Below are 22,982 nucleotides of genomic sequence, written 5' to 3'. Positions count from 1 at the left end.
ATTAACATGTATATATCATGTATACATGGGAGATACCCAGGGTAAAATGAGTAACTCTCTGAGGTGGCTTAGAGCTCAGGATGAACTACCATTTTTTTTTAATTGAAGTGCAGTTGATTTACAATGTTGTGTGAATTTCTGATGTACAGCATAGTGATTCAGTTGTACTATATATATTCCTTTTCATATTTTTTCATTATAGGCTATTACGAGGTATTGAATTGAGTTCCCTGTGCTACACAGTGGGAACTTGCTGTTTATCTATTTTATATATAATAGCTTGTACCTGCAAATCCCAAACTCTCAATTTATCCCTCCCCATCCTCTTTTTTCCCCCAGTGACCATGTTTGTTTTCTATGTCTGTGAGTCTGTTTCTGTTTTGTAAATAATTTGTTTCATTTTTTTAGATTCCACATATAAGTGATATCATATGGTATTTTTCTTTCTCTTTCTGGTTTATTTTACTTAGAACGACAATCTCCAGGTCCATCCGTGTTGTTACAAATGGCATTATTTCATTCTTTTTTGTGGTTGAGTAATATTACATTGTATATATACCACATCATCTTTATTCCTCTGTTGACGGACTTTTAGGCTGTTTCCATGTCTTGGCTATTGTAAACAGTGCTGCTATGAACATTAGGGTTCATGTATCTTTTTGAATTAGTTTTCTCTGGATATATATCCAGGATTGGGATTGCTGGATCATATGGTAAGTCTATTTTTAGTTTTTTAAGTAATCTCCACACTGTTCTCCATAGCGGCTGCACCAAACTACATTCCTACCAACAGTGTAGGAGGGTTCCCTTTTCTCCATACCCTCTCCAAAATGAAATACCATCTTAATAGGGCAGGTGAAGGGGGGATTTTTAGGAATGATGAGTGCACTAATAGAATGGGCCCAGAGATGGGAGAGATGATAGTTGGTGAGTTTGTCTAGGTGTTGTGTCGACTTGTAGTCTCTCCTGTGGTAAGAGTAAATCTTTCTTGGTTGGTGAAACCCTCAAGGAGGGGATTTCTGACAGTTGAGTTCCTTTTGAAGCATCTGTCTTCAGGCATGGGGGGAAAGCCCCTTCCTGCATTTGTTATTTTTCAACTACTTACAGCTCAAAATAATCAGTATACCAAAGTGACATATTTTGGGGTGCATGTTAGCCTTCAGTGGACATACGATGACCTGTCTCCCCCAGTGCCAGAGGAACGGCCTGGGACAGAATGCTACTGTCCTGTGGGCAACACTGCTCCCCTTTCTTCACAGCTGTGGAGATCAGAGCCAGCGTTCTCAGAATTGCAGGGTTGGTCTGAGATAATAAGAGCAATGGCGAACTTGGTGAGTTTATCTTGTGATGGGCACCATGCTAAGGGTTCACATGTAGCCCTTATTTAATGCTCATCCCAACCCCATAAGGTCAGTATACTTATTATCCCCATTTTACAGATAAGGAGGTAGATTTAGAGAGTTAGGTAGCTTGACCAGGTCCAACTGTCTGGCTGTAAACCTTGTGTGTTGAACCACTATTTTCATGATGTCTGAGACAGATGCAGCAATTATCAAATACCTTGACCAGGTGACTGAGCCCCAAGAACTGTCTGGCTCCAAATGAAGCAACAGCTCTGTACCGAGCACTCCCCAGGTCCAAGCGTGCTGTGAGGGTGATGGGGGCACAGGATGCAGTCCCTGGGTGCTGACAGCCAGTAGGGGGATAAGACAAATCCATCCAGAATTAATGTTAGTTAAGCACGATGTGAAGATGTTGCATGCATTACGAGGTGAATTCTTGAATGCTGCAATCAAGAGCAGAAGGGCTCACAGTGGCTTAGGGTAGTTGGAATGGCTTCATATGTTTATTCAAATCACATTGCCAAGGTGCCAACTCAATGCCAGGCCCTTGCCAGCACCAGGAATGGGGAAGAGAATTAGATGCTAACCCTGCCCAGACCCTCAAATCATCACAAGACAATGTAGCCACAGGTGGATACAGGGCAGGGCAGTAAAAGGCCCCCCACAGACTTCATGGGAAGGAGAGACTGACCAAGTCTCAAAGATGGGAAGGGTCTGGAAAGGGTCTGGAGAGGCTCAGAAGGAGAGGCAGGGCCATGCAAACAGGGGGAAATGAGGGTCCCTAGAGCTATGAATAGAACCACCCTACTTTTGGCCAGCATGCTAGTTTCTGAAACACTTTAGCCCTTCTTCTCTTGAACCTCACCTACCGAAGGAGGAAAGGAGAGCAGGTTGTGTGGAAAGCAAGGCCCGCAATGGTCAGTGGTTTGCCTGTGGTTACATGGAAGAGCTTGGCCTGAGGGCCTCGTCTTCTGTCTCCCTTACGCTGCTCTTCCACTCAATGGTTTTCAAAGCCATGTGCCTCAACTGCACCACAACTATAGAGTGGAAAGGCCTTATTCTTTTATATTTGCACCAGTTTCCATGCCTCAGAAACTCTGACTAGTCCTGCTAGAAAGTGGTGTGTCTGTAAGGCCCCAAGCACACTTAGTGGGTAGGTAGCTATTTCTAAATAGGACTGACTGTGGATTGGTGCATAGCTTATTTATAATTTTGTTTCTTTCTTGCACTGTTCTTCAACCCTTTTTTCTAACAGCTTTGTCCAGCCTGGCCTCCTGGTATTGCACTATGTATTGCTCGCCAGCCTCAATCTATGGAATATTCTTTATGTTAATGACGATTATCATTGTCACCGGTAATGTATTTACCATTTACTATTGGCCAGGCACCGTGCTAAGAACTGAGGTGCACTTACCTCCTTCAGTCCTCACGATGAGATAGATACTATGATCTCCATTTTATAGGTGAGAGAAACGGAGGCAGAGAATGTGTAACTTGCCTGAGGTTACACAGCTATAAAGCGGCAAAGGTAGGATTCAAATCCAGGTCTGTCTGTCTCCAAAGATCTTAACTAGCCCTCGTAGTCTACACTACATGTTATTTTGTTGTAGTTGCTTTGTTCCCATTGGCAGTAATATCTTTTGGAGGCAACAATTTTTGAGAGGATTCTCCAGCCGTTTCTCAGGCATTGAAAAGGTCTATCCTCTATGCCTCTAATGTTTAATGGCTAAGAGCCCTGTCATGTGTAGGTATTCCTGGCTTATGTAAGTGAATCACCTCAATTCCACAGATGTACAGAGAACACCTTTTGTGTGACAAGCCCCATGCTAGGTGCCCCATGGAAATCCAATAAAATGAGGAGGCCTGTTCACTGCCCTTAAGGCAAAATTAGCACATGCCAATATAAGAATAGAGAATTTGATATAATCAAATAGAAAGCTGTGAGCTGCTCACTGTAAGGATCACAGGAGCTGGGAGAAAGGGGAACCCTGTGGCTAGAGTGGGATGAGAGAGCTTCCATGTTGTGGCCCCGGGAACACAATCGAAAGTGAGACTATGCCTGTAAAGTCTACCCAGGCAGTAGAAATAAAAGCATAAATAGATAGGACCCCATCAAACTTATAAGCTTTTGCACAGCAAAGGAAACCATAAGCAAAACAAAAAGACAACGTGTAGAATGGGACAAAATATTTGCAAAAGATGAGACAGACAAGGGCTTACTTTCCAGAATATACAAACAGCTCATACAACTTAATAAGAAAAAAAAACAAACGACCCAAAGCAAAAATGGGCAGAAGACCTAAACAAGGAGTTCTCCAATGAAGACATACAAATGGCTAATAAGCACATGGGAAAATGCTCACTAATATTGTCAGAGAAATGCAAATCAAAACTACAATGAGGTAATACCTCACATCAGTCAGAATAGCCATCATTCAAAAGTCCACAAATGACAAATGCTGGAGAGGGTGGGGAGAAAAGGGAACCCTCCTACACTGCTGGTGGGAATGTAGTCTGGTGCAGCAGTTATGGAAAACAGTATGGAGATTCCTCAAAAGACTAAAAATAGACTTACATGATCCAGCAGTCCCACTCCTGGACAAATATCCAGAGGGAACCTTAATTCAAAAAGATACATGCACTGTTTACAATAGCCAAGACATGGAAACAACCTAAATGCCCATCGACAGATGAATGGATAAAGAAGCTGTGATATATTTATACAATGGAATCCTACTCATCCATAAAAAAGAATAAAACAATGCCATTTGCAGCAACATGGATAGACCTGGAGATGGTCATTCTAAGTGAAGTAAGCCAGAAAGAGAAAGAAAAACACCATATGTCACTTATATGTGGAATCTAAAAAAAAGGACGAACTTATTTATAAAACAAAAACAGGCATTTAAACTTATTGTCACCAGGGGAGAAAGAGGGTGAGGAGGGATAAATTGAGATTTTGAGATTTGCAGATACTAATATATATAAAATGATAAACAACAAGTTTATACTGTATAGCACAGGGAACTATATTTAATATCTTGTAACTTATGGTGAAAAAGAATATGAAATGAATGTATGTTCATGTATGACCGAAGCATTGTGCTGTACACTGAAATTGACACAACATTGTAAACTGACTATACTTCAATGAAAAAAAAAATATATATATAAAAGTAAGAATATGCCCGTAGAGGGCAGGGAGCAGCTGCCACCTCACCTGTCCCCTATTCACACACAAGGGGGCAAGGAGAGCTGTCTGGGAAGAGGAAGTTGATTCGGGGGGGGGTCCTTGTCCAGCAATGCCAAGGGCAGCCAGCACAAACTGCCCTTTCATGGAACCACTCAGAGTCCCGTGTTTGGGGGCCTTGGCCACTCTGGCTGGGAGAAGACAAAGGAGAGAGAGTGGCATGGGGACATAGGGACATTTGCCTGCAGACTGCCAAACATTCAGCAAAACTAGGCAATCAGCTAAGGGAGGAGACAAACATGCCTCCTCTGTGCCAGCTATTTTGTCTCCCTTATCTTGTTCACAACAATTATTTTGGTGAGGGAGGAAAAGGAGGCTCAAAGAAAAGAATCCCTTAAGTTCACAAAGCTAGAAGCAGAGCTGGATATGGAGCTAGGGAGGTCTCCCACCATCAGCTGCTGCTAACATTTCTCTCTGAACTTTTCTCTCTTCTTCACCTTGGGATCCCCTAGGAAGCAGAGCCTGCCTCTTTCCCTTCTTTCTCTCTGCCCCATCCTCTTTTAGTCCCTACCTTGGTAACATGACCCTTCCCATCAAATGCTTGATAGGCCTGCTTCCCCTAAGGTCTGAGTGACAGAGGTTCCTTTGTCCCTGCCAAGGGCCTACTGCTTTTGGAATGGGTAGCCCCTGGTGAAATAAAATATAATCTCAAAGGAATGAGGTGTCTATTTGGCTAAGGATTTAAGGTCATGGATCAGATGGATCCCCACAGATAACTACTGTCTTTCTCACCACATTTTTATTTTTTTAATTGAAGTACAGTTAGTTACAATGTGTCAATTTCTGGCATACAGCACAATGGCCCAGTCATGCATATACATGTAATAACCTTATAAAGGTTATTACAAGATACTGAATATAGTTCCCTGTGCTATACAGAAAAAGCTTTTTTTTAAATCTATTTTTATATATAGTGGCTAACATTCGCAAATCTCAAACTCCCAAATTATTTCTCACCACATTTTGAGATGGAGCATAACTAAAAATAATGACCATCATGCCTCCTGTCCATCTACTTATCATCTTATGGGACCAGAGGATGGCAGTTACTTTCTCTGGCCCAGAAAGGTGAAATGACTTGTCCACAGCTACACAGTGTGTCAGTGGTGGAGCTAAGACTAGAAGGCAGATTTCCCAGCTCAGAGATCATGCTTCTTGGAAGAGGAGCACAGTGGGCAGACAGAATAGAAAAGAATCAACCAACCGTTGATGGTGTTTTCATGGGCACAGATTTCATGTGTGGCTGTCACTCATTCATTCAACTAAGCTTTACTGATGTTGCCTCTGTGCCAGGCCCTTTGCTGGGGCTGGAGTTGCTAGGATGACTCTGACTGACTGTCCTTGAAGAGCTCCTAGAGAAGAAAATCCACACAATGACCAGACTAGTGGAAAGAAGACAGGCAACATCTCACAAGAGCCCTAAGGGGCACCACTACATCTCTGGTATAATGGGCTCATGTGACATGTGATTTAGGCCTTGAAAGAGAAGGAGGTTCGTGTGTGTGTGTGTTACAGAGATGTGGGAGCTTATCTCCCTAACTCACAAGTGTATAATGAGTCCTTAGATGAATGTTTCTCAAACTCACTTTCTTTTGATAAACCTAAAAATTTCTCTAGTCTTAAAAATTTGGATACATAACCCAAGAGAGAAGATTTTCTCTTTGTGTTTTTCAATCTGTTTCAGAAAACAGATTTTTTCCCCTCTACCAATTCAAAAATTTTATCAAATATTCTTTTAAAAATTACACATAGTCCCCTAGGGGATACCATCAGCCTAGAAACTCTCACAATGCTCTCCAGGTTCTAGAGCTCTGGAATTTCTATTTTTAACTCTCTTGCAACAAAAAAAGGAAATAGGAATTGTTAGTGGGCTCATCATGGAGGAGCAAGGCAGTCTATGCTGCTCCCTCTGCTCAGTCAGTTCTCTCTCTGGTCACCGCTGAGCCTCATCAGCCCTCTGGTGCCTGAGGCCAGAGAAAGCCTTCCTCCCTCTCAGCTCCCTGGGCTCTTGGGTTGCAGGCCTAGGGACAAGCAAGGCAAGCCTCCAGTGCCTGGGCCAGCCAGCATCAGCCCACATGCCTGATTCCAGAGCCCCCTGTAGGGTTCTGCCCAGGATCAGCCCGCTCACCCTCTTCCTCCACATCTGGCTGACATGGAATGCAAAAACTAGAGAAACACAGTGAGGTACCACCTCACAGTGACTAGTATGGCTATAATTTTTTTAAAGAGGAAAATAACAAGTGTTGGAGAGGATGTGGAGAAATCGGAACCCTCATACATTGCTAATAGGAATGTAAAATGCTGCAGCTCCTGTGGAAAATGGTTTGTCAGTTCCTCAAAAAGTTAAACATGGAACTACCATATGACCCAGTAACACTTCTGGTATATATCCAAAATAATTGAAAGCAGGGACTCAAAATAAATATTTACACACCCACGTTCATAGCAGCATTATTCACAACGGTCAAAAGGTGAAAACAGCCCAACAACAGATGAATGGATAAACAAATTGTGGCATATACATGCAATGGAATACTATTCAGCCACAAAGAGGAATGAAATTTTGATATATGCTTTAACACAGATGGATCTTGAATTATGCTAAGCGAAAAGCTAGACACAGAAGGATAAATATTCTATGATTCCACTTACATAAGGTACCTGGAATAGGCAAATTCACAGAGACAGAAAGTAGAGGTTTCCAGGGGCTGGGGAGAGGGCGAAAGGAAGAACTGTTTGGTAGGTACAGCATTTATGCTGGGGAAGATGAAACATTTTGAGTGTAAGTGGTGATGGATACACAGTATTGTGAATGTAATTAATGCCACTGAATCATATATGTACAAATGGTTAAAATAATAAATACTATATTATGAATATTTTATTGCAGTTAAAAAGGTGCTAAATATTTGAGAAGGACATTCCTAGTCCAGAGAAGGGTTTACAGTCCTTGATTGGCACTGCAAATCAAATCAAACTAATTCTGTTCTGCCTGAGAGCAGCCCTACTTGGTATAGCTGAGTGGGGAACCAATGGACCTTGGATCTAAGGCTTTTGCCTTCATGTCCCCTACCTCTGAGAGTCCCAATCAGGATGAATTCATCCCACTTCTTCTTAGCACCATGGTATTTTCTGCTCTTCATCCCAACACTGCAGGAAGCACCTATTTGTATACTCAGTTTCATTTAACCCTTATGACACCTTATGAATTAAGGATTATTAATGCATTTTTTTCAATGAGGAACCTGAAGTTCTAAACAAAGTGATGTGCCAAAGGTCACGCAGCTGATAAGTGGCTGAACTGAGCTTGGAGCATGTATCCTGTCACCAGGCCCTAATCTTCTTCACAAACCTGGCTCGCCCCTTGTCTCTTTCCCAGAATCTTCGGGAGTGACAAGACATGCACTGGTCTGGGAGTCTGGTGACCTGAGCCCTAGTCCAGATTGTGCTATTGTGTGACCTTGGGCAAATCACTTTCTTCAGCAGAGCTCTCATTTCCTCATCTGTAGGATGGCACTACTAATTTGCCCTACAACCTCCATGGAGTTGTGAGGTCTCAAAAGGCTGTAAGTATGCTTTGTAAATGGCATATAGTGCATTGTGTCAGTTATTCTAAGTTTACATTTGATTAGCCATTGATATGTGGTATCATCATCGATCATCACTCAGTTAACTACCCGGTTAACTGTTCCCTCCATCCACCTGTAAGAGGCCAGCTACTTGGCTAGTCTTAGCTTACAAGGTTTTGCCTGGCTACAGGCTGGGGTTTTCGAGCAAACTGCTGGGAGAGGAAGCCAGCTCTAGGAATACGGGAGCCTCCTGGGTTTACATAACTTTCTGAGCCCTGGACCCAGACTGAGAATGTGTTGACACTGGCCGCTGATGGGGCAGCCAGCTGGGGCAGGAGAAGAGTTGGCTCGAAGATTACAAACAAAACACAGTCCCTGCAGGGAAGAGTAGGACTGCTGTTTGCTTTCTCCACTCCTGCTGTAGACTGTCTTCTTGCTTTTCCCTAGTTAAAAGTCTTCACTTTTTAACTCCCCACCTCCAGTTCTGATGACAGGCCCTTGATGACAACTTAAGGGTGTTTGGCTCCTCACTGTCCAAATCAGTTTGTCTTATTCATTCCACCTCTGAAATATCGAGCCTTTCTCCATCTTTCATCTCTGCAGCCACTGTCCTAGTTAAGTATACCTTTGCCTTTTACCTGGACTACCACTGCCTGTTTACTGCTGCCCCTGCCTCTAATCTGGTGCCTGCCAGTCCATCTATATGGATACCAGAGTGGCTTTCCTTAACTTCTGACAACTCGCCATCTTACCACTCAAGGCCTTTATATCCTGTCTCCTGCTGCCTCTCCTGTCACAGCTTCTACTCCAGCCATACTAACCATACTAATCCTCCAGCTGTATCAGACTGACTTTCAAGTCTCCTGGGCTTGTGCATGCTGTCCCCTCTCCCTGCAATATACTTCCCTTCCTTCTCTACCTCCACCTTGTCATGATGCTTCAAAGCTCAACTTAAATGCTACTTACTTTGTGAATCCATCCCTGGCCAGTTTCCAAAGAGGTATAGTTGCCTCCTTCCCTTTGGACAATGTAGTCACTGTTTCTGTAATGGTCTATCTAGACTATGAGCTCATTTGAAGGGCCTCATTATTCATTTATCTCTGTCTCCAAAGTCCACTGGAGGCTAGGCACAAATAAAGTGCTCAGATTTGCTTAATCAGCATATAAATGCTCATAATGGTAGGTTTAGAAGAGGGAAACACCAACAAGTTATGCCCAACTTTCCTCATGCCTTTGCATCCTCTCAATCTCAAGACTTTCCCCCCCGCCATTAGATCTGTGTCTACCCCCAACGTTTGCCTACCTTCTTCTTTTGGGGAGTTTTCCTTGGACATTCTTTAGTGTGCGTGTCTGACAGAATGGCCTCTAGTTTGACCCAAATATATTCCTTCTGGCTCTGTAGAAATCCTTCATTTATAGGGTCCAAGGATCTGTTTTATTCTCTTCTGAGTTTGGAGTGCTGATCTGTAGGCTTCACAAGGATGTTGTTACATCCAGCACATAGTAGGTGCTCCTTAAAGATATGTTGTGTGAACATACATGAACAGTCTTTTCTCTGCTGGGGTACAGTAGAAGGTTCAAAGATGCTGCCACCTCGCAGCCATGTCTATGGGCAAGTCATTTCACATCTCTGAAATTCAGCTTCCTTGCCTTTAAATTGGGGGAAAACTGGACAGCTACATGTAAAAGAATGAAATTAGAACATTCTCTAACACCATATACAAAAAGAAATTAAAAATAGAATAAAGACCTAAATATAAGACTGGTGGATACTATAAAATGCCTAGAGGAAAACAGGCAGAACACTCTGACATAAATCACAGCAATATTTTTTTTAGATCTGTCTCCTAGAGTAATAGAAATAAAAGCAAAAATAAACAGATGGGACCTAATTAAACTTAAAGGCTTTTGCACAGTAAACAAAACCATAAACGAAATGAAAGGACAACCTACGGACTGGAAGAAAATATTTGCAAATTATACAACAGACAAAGGATTAATTTCCATATTATACAAACAATTCACACAGCTTAATATAAAAACAAACCAACCAACCCAATCAAAAAATGGGCAGAAGACCTAAATAGACATTTCTTCAAAGAAGACATACAGATGGCCAACAGGCATATGAAAAGATGCACCACATCACTAATTAACAGAGAAATGCAAATCAAAACACTGGTCAGAATGCCCATAAATCAAAAAGAGCACAAACAATGAATGCTGGAGAGGGTATGCAAAAAAGGGAACCCTCCTACACTGTTGGTGGGAATGTAAATTGGTGCAGCCACTGTGGAGAACAGTATGGAGGTTCCTTTTAAAACTAAAAATAGAGTTACCAAAAAAAAAAAAAAAAAAGTTACCATATGATCCAGCAATCCCAATTCTGGGCATATATCTGGAAAAGACAAAAACTCTAATTCAAAAAGACAAATGCACCCCAATGTTCATAGCAGCACTATTTACAACAGCCAAGACATGGAAACAACCTAAATCTCCATCGACAGAAGAATGGATAAAGAAGATGTGGTATATATACATAATGGAATATTACTCAGCCATAAAAAGAATGAAATAATACCATTGGCAGTAACATGGATGGACCTACAGATTATCATACTAAGTGAAGTAAGTCAGCTAGAGAAAGACAAATATCATATGATATCTCTTATATGTGGAATCTAAAAAAATGATACAAATTTTATTTACAAACCAAAAATAGACTCACAGACATAGAAAACAAACTATGGTTACCAGAGGGGAAAGGGCAGGGGAGAGATAAGTTAGGAGTTTAGGATTAACTGATACACATTACTATATATAAAATAGATAAACAACAAGGACCTACTGTATACCACAGGGAACTACATTCAATATCTTATAATAACCTATAATAGAAAAGAATCTGAAAAAGAATAGGTATAAATATGCATAACTGAATCACTTTGCTGTACACTTGAAACTAACACAACATTGTAAATCAACTATACTTCAATTAAAAATAATTTATGTGAACTTAAAAAATAACAATGAAAGATAAATTGGAGATAATAATGCCTATACTTCCTCACAAGGATACAAAGGATAAAGATGTAGGTGACTAGCACAGTATCTAACACAAAGCTCAACGAACGTTTCATTCATTCTCAGTCTCCATCCATCAAGCCTGGTCATCATCCTCTTGCTCTTCTAAGTCTGGTATCTGTACCAAAATGACCTCTGCTCAGAGTCCCCTTTACTGTCTAGGAGGCAGCATGAAGAGAAAATAACCTAGGTTTGAATTCTGACATGAACACTTCTGAGCTATATAAATTTCGATCTGATGTCTATCTGTAAAAGGAAAACATCACTTACCTCATAGGGTTGCTATGAATTAGCTGATGCTCAAACTTTAATGACAGGTATGACTTGCCTGGTGAACAGAAGTGGCTGATGTGGACCCCGAAAAGCATACATTTGACCATGCTGCCCCCTTGTGGACAGAGGGCTCAGAGCCCAGCAGAGACCTTGGCCTGCCCCTGCCCACCCCAAAGGGCTTGGTGGGGGGGGGGGGTGCAGATCACACAAAAGGCACTTTTCTTCTCTGCTAGGGACTCACGATTTACTGAGAAATAATTTAGTGAACATCTAAACCAGAACGTCTCAGAATTAATGTGCTTGTTGGAATGTACATCAGTACTGACTCAATAGGTCTGGGGTAGGAACAAAATCTTCCACATACTGATGCTACTGGCCCACAGACCACTTTGAGTAAAGAAGGTCATAAGTATAATATGGGAGTGACATGTTAGGAACTATTTATAAAGTGCCTACTCTGCTTCAGTTACTGGGAAACCCTGTTAACTTATATTCACTTTTGTAGTCCTTACAATCCTGTGGGGTAAATACTATTGAGCTCCACTTTTCAGATGAGGAAACTGCAGCACAAAGAAGTACACAGCTATCTCACACAGCCAGTCAAGGATGGGCCTTAGGTTCTAAATGAGGTAGCCTGGCTCCAAAGCCTACTAGGAAGAGGACTCCAACAGAAGTAGAGAATAACCAGGGGAGGGACTGTGGCAAAGAAGAGGGGATATAGAACAGAGAATAGACAGGGTTTGATGGCAGACTGGATATGGATGTAAGAGAAGGAGCCAGCTAGGGTGCTTTGGCTGCCTGGTTTGGACACATTGAGAGATGGTGGTACCTACTACTACCGAGCTAGGAATCATGGGGGGAAGAAAAAGTTTTAGGGGGAAGGTGAGTTCAGTTTAGGAATGGTCAATATGAGTGGCTTCTGGTCATCTGAGAGAAAGATGAAGAAGCGGGCGGACCTAAGTGTCTAGAGTTCAGGAGATGATCTAGGTTGTGAACAAAGTTTGGGTGTTGGCAGATGTGAAGCCCTGAGTATCTGACGTCATGTGGCCAGTGCATAGACTGTCCTGTTCTGGGTCAAAGTCAACATAGAAAATAATTGGAAGAGATGAGACTGAAATTCAGTCTCTGGCTGCAGTTGGAGGCTGGCTCTGTCCATTCCACTGGGCATTCTGGATCTGGGAAGCAGGCAGAGCATAAGATGTTGATAGGCTGTAGGAAAGGTTTTTCGGAGCTCTATGGTGACTAAATCCAATAAACTATCCCGTGCCCCCAGATCAACAAAAATAAGGACAACTCCATAGAGAAAAACCAGATAGATAAAGGTTGGGGATATTTATTTTCTTTAAACAAGGTCATAAATTAACAAAGAAACAAAGAAGGTCCCAGACTCCGGACCCTGCAGCAGGACAGGGGTAGGAGGTTGTTGGGTGGAAAGGTGGAGGGAGCTATGCATCACCTAAGACAGTCACAGAAGAGATGGGCTGCAGGAGACTGCCCCTCTCTGCCCTTGGAAATGGCGTGCCTGGGCAGCAGGGGGAGGCCGCAATGCTTTGATGAGGCAGCTGGAAGAAGGCAAAGATTGAGGATGCTGGGCTGTACTGTTTCTATGAAGAGTGGCATGAATACCACAAATGGCTAAGATAAGCTGTGGGTTTAGAAGAGGCAAGTGGGCACTCTGCACATCTCCAGGGACCAATTATGAAAATGGTTAAATTTGCTTCTTGAAAACAACTCCATGGGCTCTAGTCTGTGGCTTTGTGCATGGGCTGTATTCAACCTGGGTTGCTCCGTGGCAAGTGAAGTCTCAAGAGGCCCCTGGAGCAGCCTGGTTTCAGCCCAGGGCAGGTGCCCAGACACGTGGGAGTGGGACAGTGGGCTCTCCCCATATGGGAGGTCATGTGCTTGGACTGGCTGGACCTGATTTTCAGGCTGGTTTCTTGTGATGCTATCCACTACACTTTCCTGTACCTAAGGGTGGGATCCTGGCTTCTCTGGATCTTCCAAGCCTAGAATAGTAAGACTGGGATAAAAAGGTACCCTACTGGTGTTTTATTTGAAAGGGAAAAATAAGGACCACCCTGCACATGGTCCATCCTGTAAGGTAGGGCAGGACCATGGCAAGAACAATCTCAAGGAATGGAGGTCCCTGAGCCTGGAGAAACATCTGAACCCAGGTACATTGCCTAATGCTAGGAACAGGGGCCCAGGGTGGCAGTTCTGATGGCTTCACCTTAGGCAAGGCAGGGAGAACAGGCAGGGGCTACCCCTGAACTGGGAAGGGATAGAGGCTAGGGAGCCTTAGCCTGGGGAGGCTGATGTTGGTCAAAGGCCCTGGAACACAATGCTTTTGGCAGGAATACACAAAAGGGTTTGTACATCTGGGGATGCCCATCTATAGGGAGCCGGTGTCACATGGTCGGGCAGGATGGTGAGGAGACAGCGGCATCACAGTGGCCTCTGGTGCGATGTATTTACAACAGAGCTCAATGTTGAGGGAGGGATGGATAGCAGGTCACTAACAGCCAGGAAACACACTGTGAAGAGTAGAAAGAGAAAGGAAGACAAATGTGACTGTCACTAGCTTTCCCCCTGTTTACCCTGTCTCCTCCAGGAAGCCCTCCCTAACAATCATCAAGGTCCTTGCAGATCTCAACCACCTCTTCAGGGCTAAACACAGAGTCTGCTCTCAGTGTACTGCTGACTTGATCAAGGATCCAAATGGGCCAGGGGCCCCAAAAACTGGTTATTAGGAGAAATTAAATCTTTACTGTTGATTCTTGGATTCATCAATGGTCAGCTGCTTGAGGAGTAGTTTGGCATGAGGGAATCACTTGTGTTGTTCTCTGTACCAGGCTCCTATCCTCATTCCCAGTACCTTCCCTGCCTTGTCATTCTCACCTCCCAGGCCCTGGCATTCAGAACTCTGTAACACAGAAACCATTTCTTTTTCTTCAACATTTCTTCTTCAAACTTCCAGAGGGTGGGGAACAAGTTCCCTTAGACCCTCACCAAAATCAGATAACAGACTTTTCAACTGGCAGGTGTGACTCTCCACTAGGCTTGTGACTCTCTGAGGATCAGAAGACTTCTGTAGCACAGATGAGGTGGGGCCAGGACCATGTGGTTTGGGTCACCAAGTCTCTCTTCTTCCTCCTCCTCAACAAAGAGACCAACTGCATCTCCCTAATCAGACAAAGAGCTTCCTACAATGAAAGGCATCCTTTTTCCTTTTAGACCCAGTAGTTCTCATCTGGGAATGACTTTGCCTCCCTTGAGACACTTGGTAAAAACTAGAAACATTTTTGCTTGTAATGACTGTGTGTGTTGGGGGTGCTACTAGGCTTCTAGTATGTAAAGGCCAGGAATGTTGTAAACATCTGTGTTAAATGCATAGAACAGCCCCCACCACAAAGGATTACTGGCCCCAAATGTTAATAGTGCTGAGGTTGGAAACCATGCTCCAGATCTCTACACAGCCTTCAAGGCCTGCCCTGCCTTCCTCAACAGAAGAGCAGGAGATGGCATACGGAACTTCTTCAAGAGCCTGGAAAAGGATGGATTCCCATCCCAGCCTCCATAGGAAGGGGCATCTCAAGAAGAATTACACATCACAATGGGGATAAGGAACTAGGCACAATTTAATGTCTGCTCAGCAGCAATCTACTGGACCAGAGCACACAGCAACAACCAACCATGGCTTTGCAGAAATACACACACTGGGCTCAATGATGAGGAGGAAGAAGAAAGGAATGGTGACCCAAACCAGGCAGAGATATTTACAACCTTACGATATCATTTACAACCAGCAAATATCTCTGTTGGAGTTGGCCAGCACTGCTGGGATCCTTCAACCTTTGTACTTACCACTGGAATCCACCGATGGGCTCTGCAAATCTATGCCGGATCAGGAAAGTGGCAACAGCTTCAGCTACCTGGAAAAGGGAGAGATACTCCAGGCCATGTGAAGGGTAGCAGTGGGGCTCAGCCATGGAGGTTCTGTGGGCTTCTGTTGGAAGACCAGGCTCTACAGTGGATTCATGGGTCCCATACGTCTGGGAAGCTTGAAATCAAAAGGACCTGGGTCCTGGCAGGGATAGGAGACTCTTCCCCTATCATCCTTGCCAGGGATGGCTCCAGAGAAGTCAACAGGAATGATGTGAAGGCTTATTTATCCCCTTAGAGTTACAAAGCACATTTTTCCTATAGGATATTAATTCTTAACTGTGACTGTGGTTTAGGGAGCAGTTTCTACCCCAATTATCCCTTCTTCCATCTGGATTTCAGTGGTAATGGAAAAGTAGAGCTTACAATCTTAACCAAAGGGCCCTGGGTTGAAAAACCTGGGTGCCAATAACTCCTCAGCCCATACACAGAAAACCAAGACCACAAGCAACCGCCAGGGAGAGGTCTGGGAAGCTGGTGGAGTTGCATCTGTTTAAGCCCCACAGCAGCTGCTGCAGACAACACAGGCTGACTCAGAGGCTTGTTCTATCTTCTGTGAGATCCAAGGTTACCCTTTACAGTAGTCCTTTTAGAGTCATCAAGCACCAGACTCACCTTGTCTGGAGCATCCTCATGGACTGCGTGGCCACACTGGGGTAGGACCTGCATCTGGAATTTTCCTGGGGAAGAAGCAAGCCAAAGCCATCTCAGGAACTAAAACAGCCCTATCCTTACCATCTCTGCAGCCTCAGAGGTGACTCCAGGAGGCCAGGACCTCGCCATCCCCCATCCCACTCCCACCCACACTCTGGACCCAATTAGCAAGTCTTTGAAGAAGATAGTAATACTTGAAATTGTTAACTTTGAGCAAATCATTTTCCCTTCACATTTTCCTTCTGCAACTATTTAGTTTGCATTTACTTTGGGCCAGACACAGGAAGAAACAGTTCCTGTTTGCACTATAGTCTAGTGGGAGAGCAAAACATAAAAACCAGTGATTTAATGCAGTATGTAGTTCCTATGATAACACTGAGCACATGGAACTGAAAGAACACAGGAAGGTGGCTTTGCAATCAAACAGGAATCCAAGAAGGCTTCCCACACAGAAAAAAATAGCATACACAAAGAAAAGGAAGACAAAATGGTATTTACTCCTGGAAAGAAAAATTCTGATGCTCATGAAGACCAGAGTTAACAATGAGGCTGGAGAGGTAAACAGAGACCATACCGTCAACGGTCTGTAAGCTATTTTAAGGATTTTTAGATTTATTATTACAATAAGTTACCATTTGAATGCTTAACTATGTGCCAGACACAGTACTAAGCACTTTCTCACACTGTCTTACAGAACACTGTAAGCTCACAACTAACATAGCTATTAAGAGTCAACAGAGATGACTGATAAAGCAAGACCTTTAAGCAGACTAAAGAGTATGGGACCCAGAGCTCCCATAGGTAGAGAGAGCAGATTCTCAGAGCCTCAGTGTCTCCATTTACAAATAAGGGAGTAAGCTCTGGAAGTCCTTCTGGCTATCACATTCTGTGATTCTTACACCAGTTACACAGTGCTTTAAAAAAATTTCAAAATACTTATCTATCCATTTTTTACATTGCTTCTCAAATTCACCCTATAAAATTAAGCAGGACAAATACTGAAATTCTTTTTTGAGATGATGAAACTGAGGCCATGATTAGTGAAGTGATTTTTCCAAGGCCGCTTAATTAGTTAGCAGAGGAACTATAAGACCATCCTACCCAGTAAGATACAGCTTATGCTCCTCCTCTTGCAGTAAGCTGCCTCTTGGTGTTCTAGCCTAGTCTCTCCCTTGTATCTCCTAATGTAATGCATTTTGATCCAAACACACAGCAGCTTGTGCCCCTCTTGTTCTTAAGCTATTAACTATATGCCACTGGTGCTTGCCTCCCCAGGAGTGTCATTTCCATCAGAATAGGGTAAGTATCATTCCTTGCTCTATGTTCTTAATAGGGCACAACGCAGGGCTAGACATTGAGTAAGTGCTCAATAAGACTTGGATGACTGAACGATTGAGCAAATAACCTGATCAAGCTTACAACTCAAACCACCCTGACCTTGAAGACTAGAGATGCATTTTTCATTCCTCTTTGGAAGAGTGTGTATAAGGAATCAGGGAGAACTCACACATCCTAACATCACTGTGCCCAGTACACATAAAATAACATAATCATGCATAATCCTCACAATTATTGTATGAAGTGGGCATATTTCCACCCCTCCACCCCCAGCAATCTTACAGATAAGGAACTTTAGGTTCAGCGAGCCTAAGTTATTCACCAAAGTTGCACTATGAATGAATGCTGGGTTTCTAGGATTCAATAACTTATTCAGCTGGTTTAAACACAGTGCTGGGAAGGCTGTGGTTTGGAATCTATACTGACTTAGACATCTCCTTTTGTTTTAAGTCATCCCTCATCCCAGCCATTTACTCTCTATACATACTCATAGGATGCTCTGAAAGAGAAGGTGGTTTGGGCATAATCCTTACTGGGGATACAGTGGGGGCAACTAATGAGGAATTGTGAGTGCCTCCTGGACACAATGAAGCCATCATTTATCTTACTTCCCCAATATGCAATTGTATTGAGATATTTCATTATCTCCATTTTATAGATGAAGAAACTCAGAATGAAAGAAATTAGTAATTCATTCAGGCCAAAAAACCAGTAAGAGTGATTCAAACCCAGGACTATCTGCTTCCAAGGCTGGTGATCAACACTGGTTCCAAATACTATTTCAATTGAGATTAACTGCTTTCAGATACAATCAGGGTCATGTCTGATTCCTCTGTGGGCCAGCATCAAGCATAGGTTTTATACAGAAAGAGTGCTGAGAAAAGGTCTGCTTGATTGAATTCAAGGAAAAATGTCTAAGCTCAGAATTACCAATATCAGTGCCATAAAAATCACATAGCCCCAGCCCATGGTCCTGCTCAAGGCCTCAGGACACTATGTAGTTGGGGGAAGGGAAGGGGATGAGGATCTTGGGCCAGAGTTCACTAAATCATTCAGGGGCCTCTGAACAACTATTATCAAGGAATATAGCCCCCTTCTCTATGGAGAGCTTGAGGACAGCTAAAAGAACAGTTTGAGGGACCCATGAAACATCCAAGTAGAGATTTCCAGCAGGTTTGATATATGGACCAGGTATGGAGCTCAGGAGAGATGTTTGAGTCAGATGTTTAGCTCTGGGAGTTATCAGGATGTAAACAGGAGACGTGAGATTGCCCAGGAAGAGTAAGTAGAAAAGAAGGAAAGTCAAGAACAGAATTTGCTTAAGCCTGAAAATTTGCCATTGAAGTTGGCACCTCTTCTTCCTATAACCCAATGTTGCCAATGCCCATTGACTTTACCTTCACCAAGCCTTTCATCTGTACTAAACTAAGAGCTTCTATGAAACTGGTTCTACTGCTTCCACAGTCATCTAGCCAACAAACCTGGACCTGAGCACAACATGTCACTTTCCTACTCATTATACCTCGCAATCCTTGTGAGGTTGCCATCAATTTTCTCATTTTATAGATTGAGAAAACTAAAACTAAGGCAGGTCAAGTAACTTGCCCAGGGTAAAAAAATTAGTAGGAAAGAAGCAGTACTCAAACCCAGTTCTCCCAATCTCAGAGCCCTTGCTTTTACCATCTCATTATGCCGTCTTCTAAAAAGAGATTATACCTTTTTGTATCTGGATTATCTTGGGCCTTTCCCTTTCCTAAGAATTCTAACAATAATAAAAAATACTGATCTGTGTTCAGAATATCTCCTTTCACAATATTATATATCTGTATGGAGTACTTTATAGTTTATAATGCCCCTTTCAAAGACATTGCCTCACTTTAATCCTTACAACTCTGAGGCATATGTGGTAGTATGAGTCCTATTTTCAGTTGGAGAAAAACAAAACTAAAGTTCAGAAAAGGGAAATACTTGCCCATAATCATATGGTGGGTCAGAAGCAGAGGTGAATGTCAAATCTGGGTCTAACTCTAAGCTTGTGCTCTCTCAAGTGCGTCTCACCATCTTAGAACATTGATTTCCACATGAGTCAGCCCATTTCTCTGCCCTCAGGGGACCTAGGGACATAATTTCTTCATGACTTACCTTGCATTTGGCCAATAGTCAGATCTTTATCCAATCTATCAACACCTAGAACAAATAAGTGAATCCATAAGTAGCTTCCTAGAAAAGGCTATATGAAACAGGCTTTGTTGTTCAAGTATGAAGTAAAAATTGTTACAAATTTGTAAACATGATGACATTCTCAATTCGTGTTAATGCCAATCCTAACTCCCTGAGGGTATATTCTCATCACATGAAGCTTTATACGCTGAGTCTCCCTGTAGTCACTTTGCTTGTTTTAACTGGTTTCTGAAAACAGGGTTTTACTTTTATTTCCATTATACTAAGAATGTCCTTATACCACTCAAGGAGAAGGACTTGGGCTTGACCAGGTACAGAGGCCAGGCCAGAATTAGGCCATCCTAGGTGGATGTTTCCACTTGGGTTTAGGGAGTTGGCATATGGAGAAGAAAGGGCACAAATGAGTGAGGATGGTACTTCACTCTGGAAGTCGTTACCCATTTGGTAAGCAGTTTTAACAAAGACATATTCAGATGACAATATACCTACACTGCTATGGACTGAACTGTGTCCCCCCCCAAATTTATGATGAAGCCCTAATTCACAATGTGACCATATTTGGAGAGATGGAAGCAATTATGGTTAAATGAGGAAGTAATTAAGGTTAAATATGGTCATAAGGGTAGGGCCCTCATATGACAGGATTAGTGTCCTTTTAAGAATAAACACCAGAGATTGCTCTAGCCTTCTCTGCCATGTAAGGACACAGTGAGGAGACGGTTGTTTGCAAGCCAATAAGAAAGCTCTAAGCAGAACCTGACCAGGCTGGAACCCTGCTCTCAGACTTCCAGCCTGCAGAACTGTGAAAAATTTAATTTGTTGACTAAGCCACACAATCTATGGTATTCTGCTATGGCAGCCCAAGCTGATTAATACATACACATACATACTTACCAGCCAAGAGCAGCAATTTAGGAATAGGACAACTAAGAAAGAGATTGGATAAGCCTCGGAACCAGCCATCCCAGTATTTTTCTGTTTTTGCCAGTTCAATTCTCCAAGTATATGGATGGTCTTTCTTGGTCTGGAGGAATAAGAGCAAGTTCTGAGTCTCTGAGGGCATCCCCTGGTGGAACAAGATAAAAACTAGGTCCCTGGGAAAAGGAAAGGGGAGGAAACTAGCACTTACTAAGGGGTTATCATGCCCCAGACATTTTAATATACATTTAATCCTTGTTAACAGTCTTGTGACATAGGTTATTGTTATAATTTCCATGTTTAGATAATTAGACGTTTACTTTTTATTTCTATTACTTTCAGTGAACTTAGGAAACTTTCTTAAGATCATGAACTTAAATGGTAGAGCCAAGATTGAGCTTCTCATATTTATATCCATTTGACAAAAATAATACATCATCAAAAAAAAACTGCAAAAAATATACTACAGTATAGGAAAAATACTTATATAATATTAAGTGAAAGAAACAGTACAACATGTCATTTAAGTTAGGATTACTGCTGGAAAAATATGGTATACTTTGAGAAAGAATTGGAAGGGAAAACTGACAATATGTTGATTTGTTGGTAGAGCATTTTTATTTTGATTTATGACAATGATATAATGTTCCTGCAACAGTAATTTAAAAAAGTAAATCTGACACAAATATGACAAAAATGTCACTATCTGTTAAATCTCGATATGAAGTTGACAGGCACAGAGTATGCACTCATAAAATACAAGCTGAACAAATAAAAGGTTCTCTATACTTTTCTTTATCATTAAAAATTTGAAATATTATAACTTAAATAAACAATTGGAATACTGCATCAACTATAATATGAAAATCTAGAAGTGAATATGAGACAGCACCTATTGTGTTAAAGATCACTGAATGGTTAACATGTCCATACTACCCAAAGAAATCTGCATATTTAACACAATCCCTATGAAACCCCAATGGCATTTTTTGCAAAAGTAGAAAAATTCATTCTAAAATTCATATGGAATCTTAAGGAACCCTCAAACATCCAAAACAATTTTAAAGAAGAACAAAATTGGAGGACTCACGCTCTTTGATTTCAAAATACATTACATACCTGAAACTAATATAATTCTGTTAATGAACTACACTTTAATAAAAAAAAAAAAAAAAGAAGAAGAGGGACCTTGGACAGACACATAAAGAAGGAAGATGATATGAAGACATAGAAAGAAAATGGCCATTTATAAGCCAAGGAGAGAGACCTGGAACAGATTCTTCCCTCACAGTACTCAGAAGAAACCAACCCTGCTGACATCTTGATCTCAGACTTCTAGCCCTGAGAATTGTGAGACAATACATTTTTTGTTGTTAAAGCAAAACAAAACAAAAACACACGCACAAATAACAGTAATCAAAACAGCAGAGTACTGGTACAAAGACAGCCAAAAACAGAGCAATGGAATAAACTCCAGGGCCCAGAAATAAACCCTCACATAATATGGTCAAATGATCTTTGATAAGGATACTGAGATGACTCAATGGGGAAAGAAAGGATAGTCTTTTCAACAAATGGTGTTGGGAAAACTGGATATCCACATGCAAAACAATGAAGCTGGAACATATACAAAACTTAACTCAAATGGATTAAAACCTAAATATAAGAACCTACAACTATAAAACTTCTAGCAGAAGCTTCATGAAACTTTTCACGACACTGGATTTAGCAATGATTTATTGGTTGACTTAGCAAAGATTTCTTGGTTATGACACCAAAAGAATAGGCAATTAAAGTAAAAAATAGATAAATGGACTACACTAAACTTAAAAATTTTTATGCATCAAAGAACTCAATCAACAGAGTGAAAAGGCATACTACTAAATGGGAGAAAATATTTGCAACTCATATATCTGATAAAGAATTAATATCCAGAATATATTAAAAAGTCCTATAACTCAACAACAAAAAAATCAAATAACCTCATTTAAAAATGGGCAAAGGACTTGAACAGACATTTCTCCAAAAAAGATATACAAACAGCCAATAAGTACATGAAAAGGTGTTCAACATCACTGAGTAAGAAAAAGATCAGCTACTATAAACATGTACAAATATTTATTCAAGACTCTGCTTTCACTTCTTTTGGCTATATACCCAGAAGTGAGATTGCTGGATCATAAGATAGTTCTATTTTTAATTTTTTGAGTAACTGCCATACTGTTTTTGATAACAGTTGTACCATTCTGTAATCCCCCCAACAGAGCACAAGGGTTGCAATTTCTCCACATCCTTGCCAATACTTGTTATTTTGTTTTTTTTAAATAGTAGACACCCTAATGGGTACAAAGTGATATTTCATTATGATTTTAATTTGCATTTGATTTGATTTGTATTGATCACTAATGATCACAAATACTATGATTCCAC

The 22,982-nt window shown here is 41.7% G+C and overlaps 1 protein-coding gene across 2 annotated transcripts in view; it reads right to left on the bottom strand.

Moving 5' to 3' along the window:
• Positions 1 to 12,832: 12,832 nt before the first annotated feature.
• The window catches only part of PPME1 (protein phosphatase methylesterase 1), a 60,270-nt gene continuing 50,120 nt past the window's right edge, over positions 12,833 to 22,982 (bottom strand). Inside the window, exons 10-14 of one of the 2 annotated variants that reach the window (XM_032489343.1) lie at positions 20,529 to 20,700; positions 19,596 to 19,640; positions 16,077 to 16,141; positions 15,384 to 15,451; positions 12,833 to 14,053 (exon numbers count right to left, since the gene is read on the bottom strand). In XM_032489343.1, coding sequence (XP_032345234.1) covers positions 14,035 to 14,053; positions 15,384 to 15,451; positions 16,077 to 16,141; positions 19,596 to 19,640; positions 20,529 to 20,700 — 369 coding nt within the window. In that variant the 3' untranslated portion in view covers positions 12,833 to 14,034. The remainder of the gene's footprint in view (positions 14,054 to 15,383; positions 15,452 to 16,076; positions 16,142 to 19,595; positions 19,641 to 20,528; positions 20,701 to 22,982) is intronic. The other variant, XM_006181588.3, reaches the window with a different exon arrangement.

Source organism: Camelus ferus, chromosome 10, assembly GCF_009834535.1.
Source record: "Camelus ferus isolate YT-003-E chromosome 10, BCGSAC_Cfer_1.0, whole genome shotgun sequence".
NCBI lineage: Eukaryota > Metazoa > Chordata > Mammalia > Artiodactyla > Camelidae > Camelus > Camelus ferus.
Note: the sequence above shows the minus strand (reverse complement) of the source record. Positions and strands in the feature narration are given on the sequence as shown.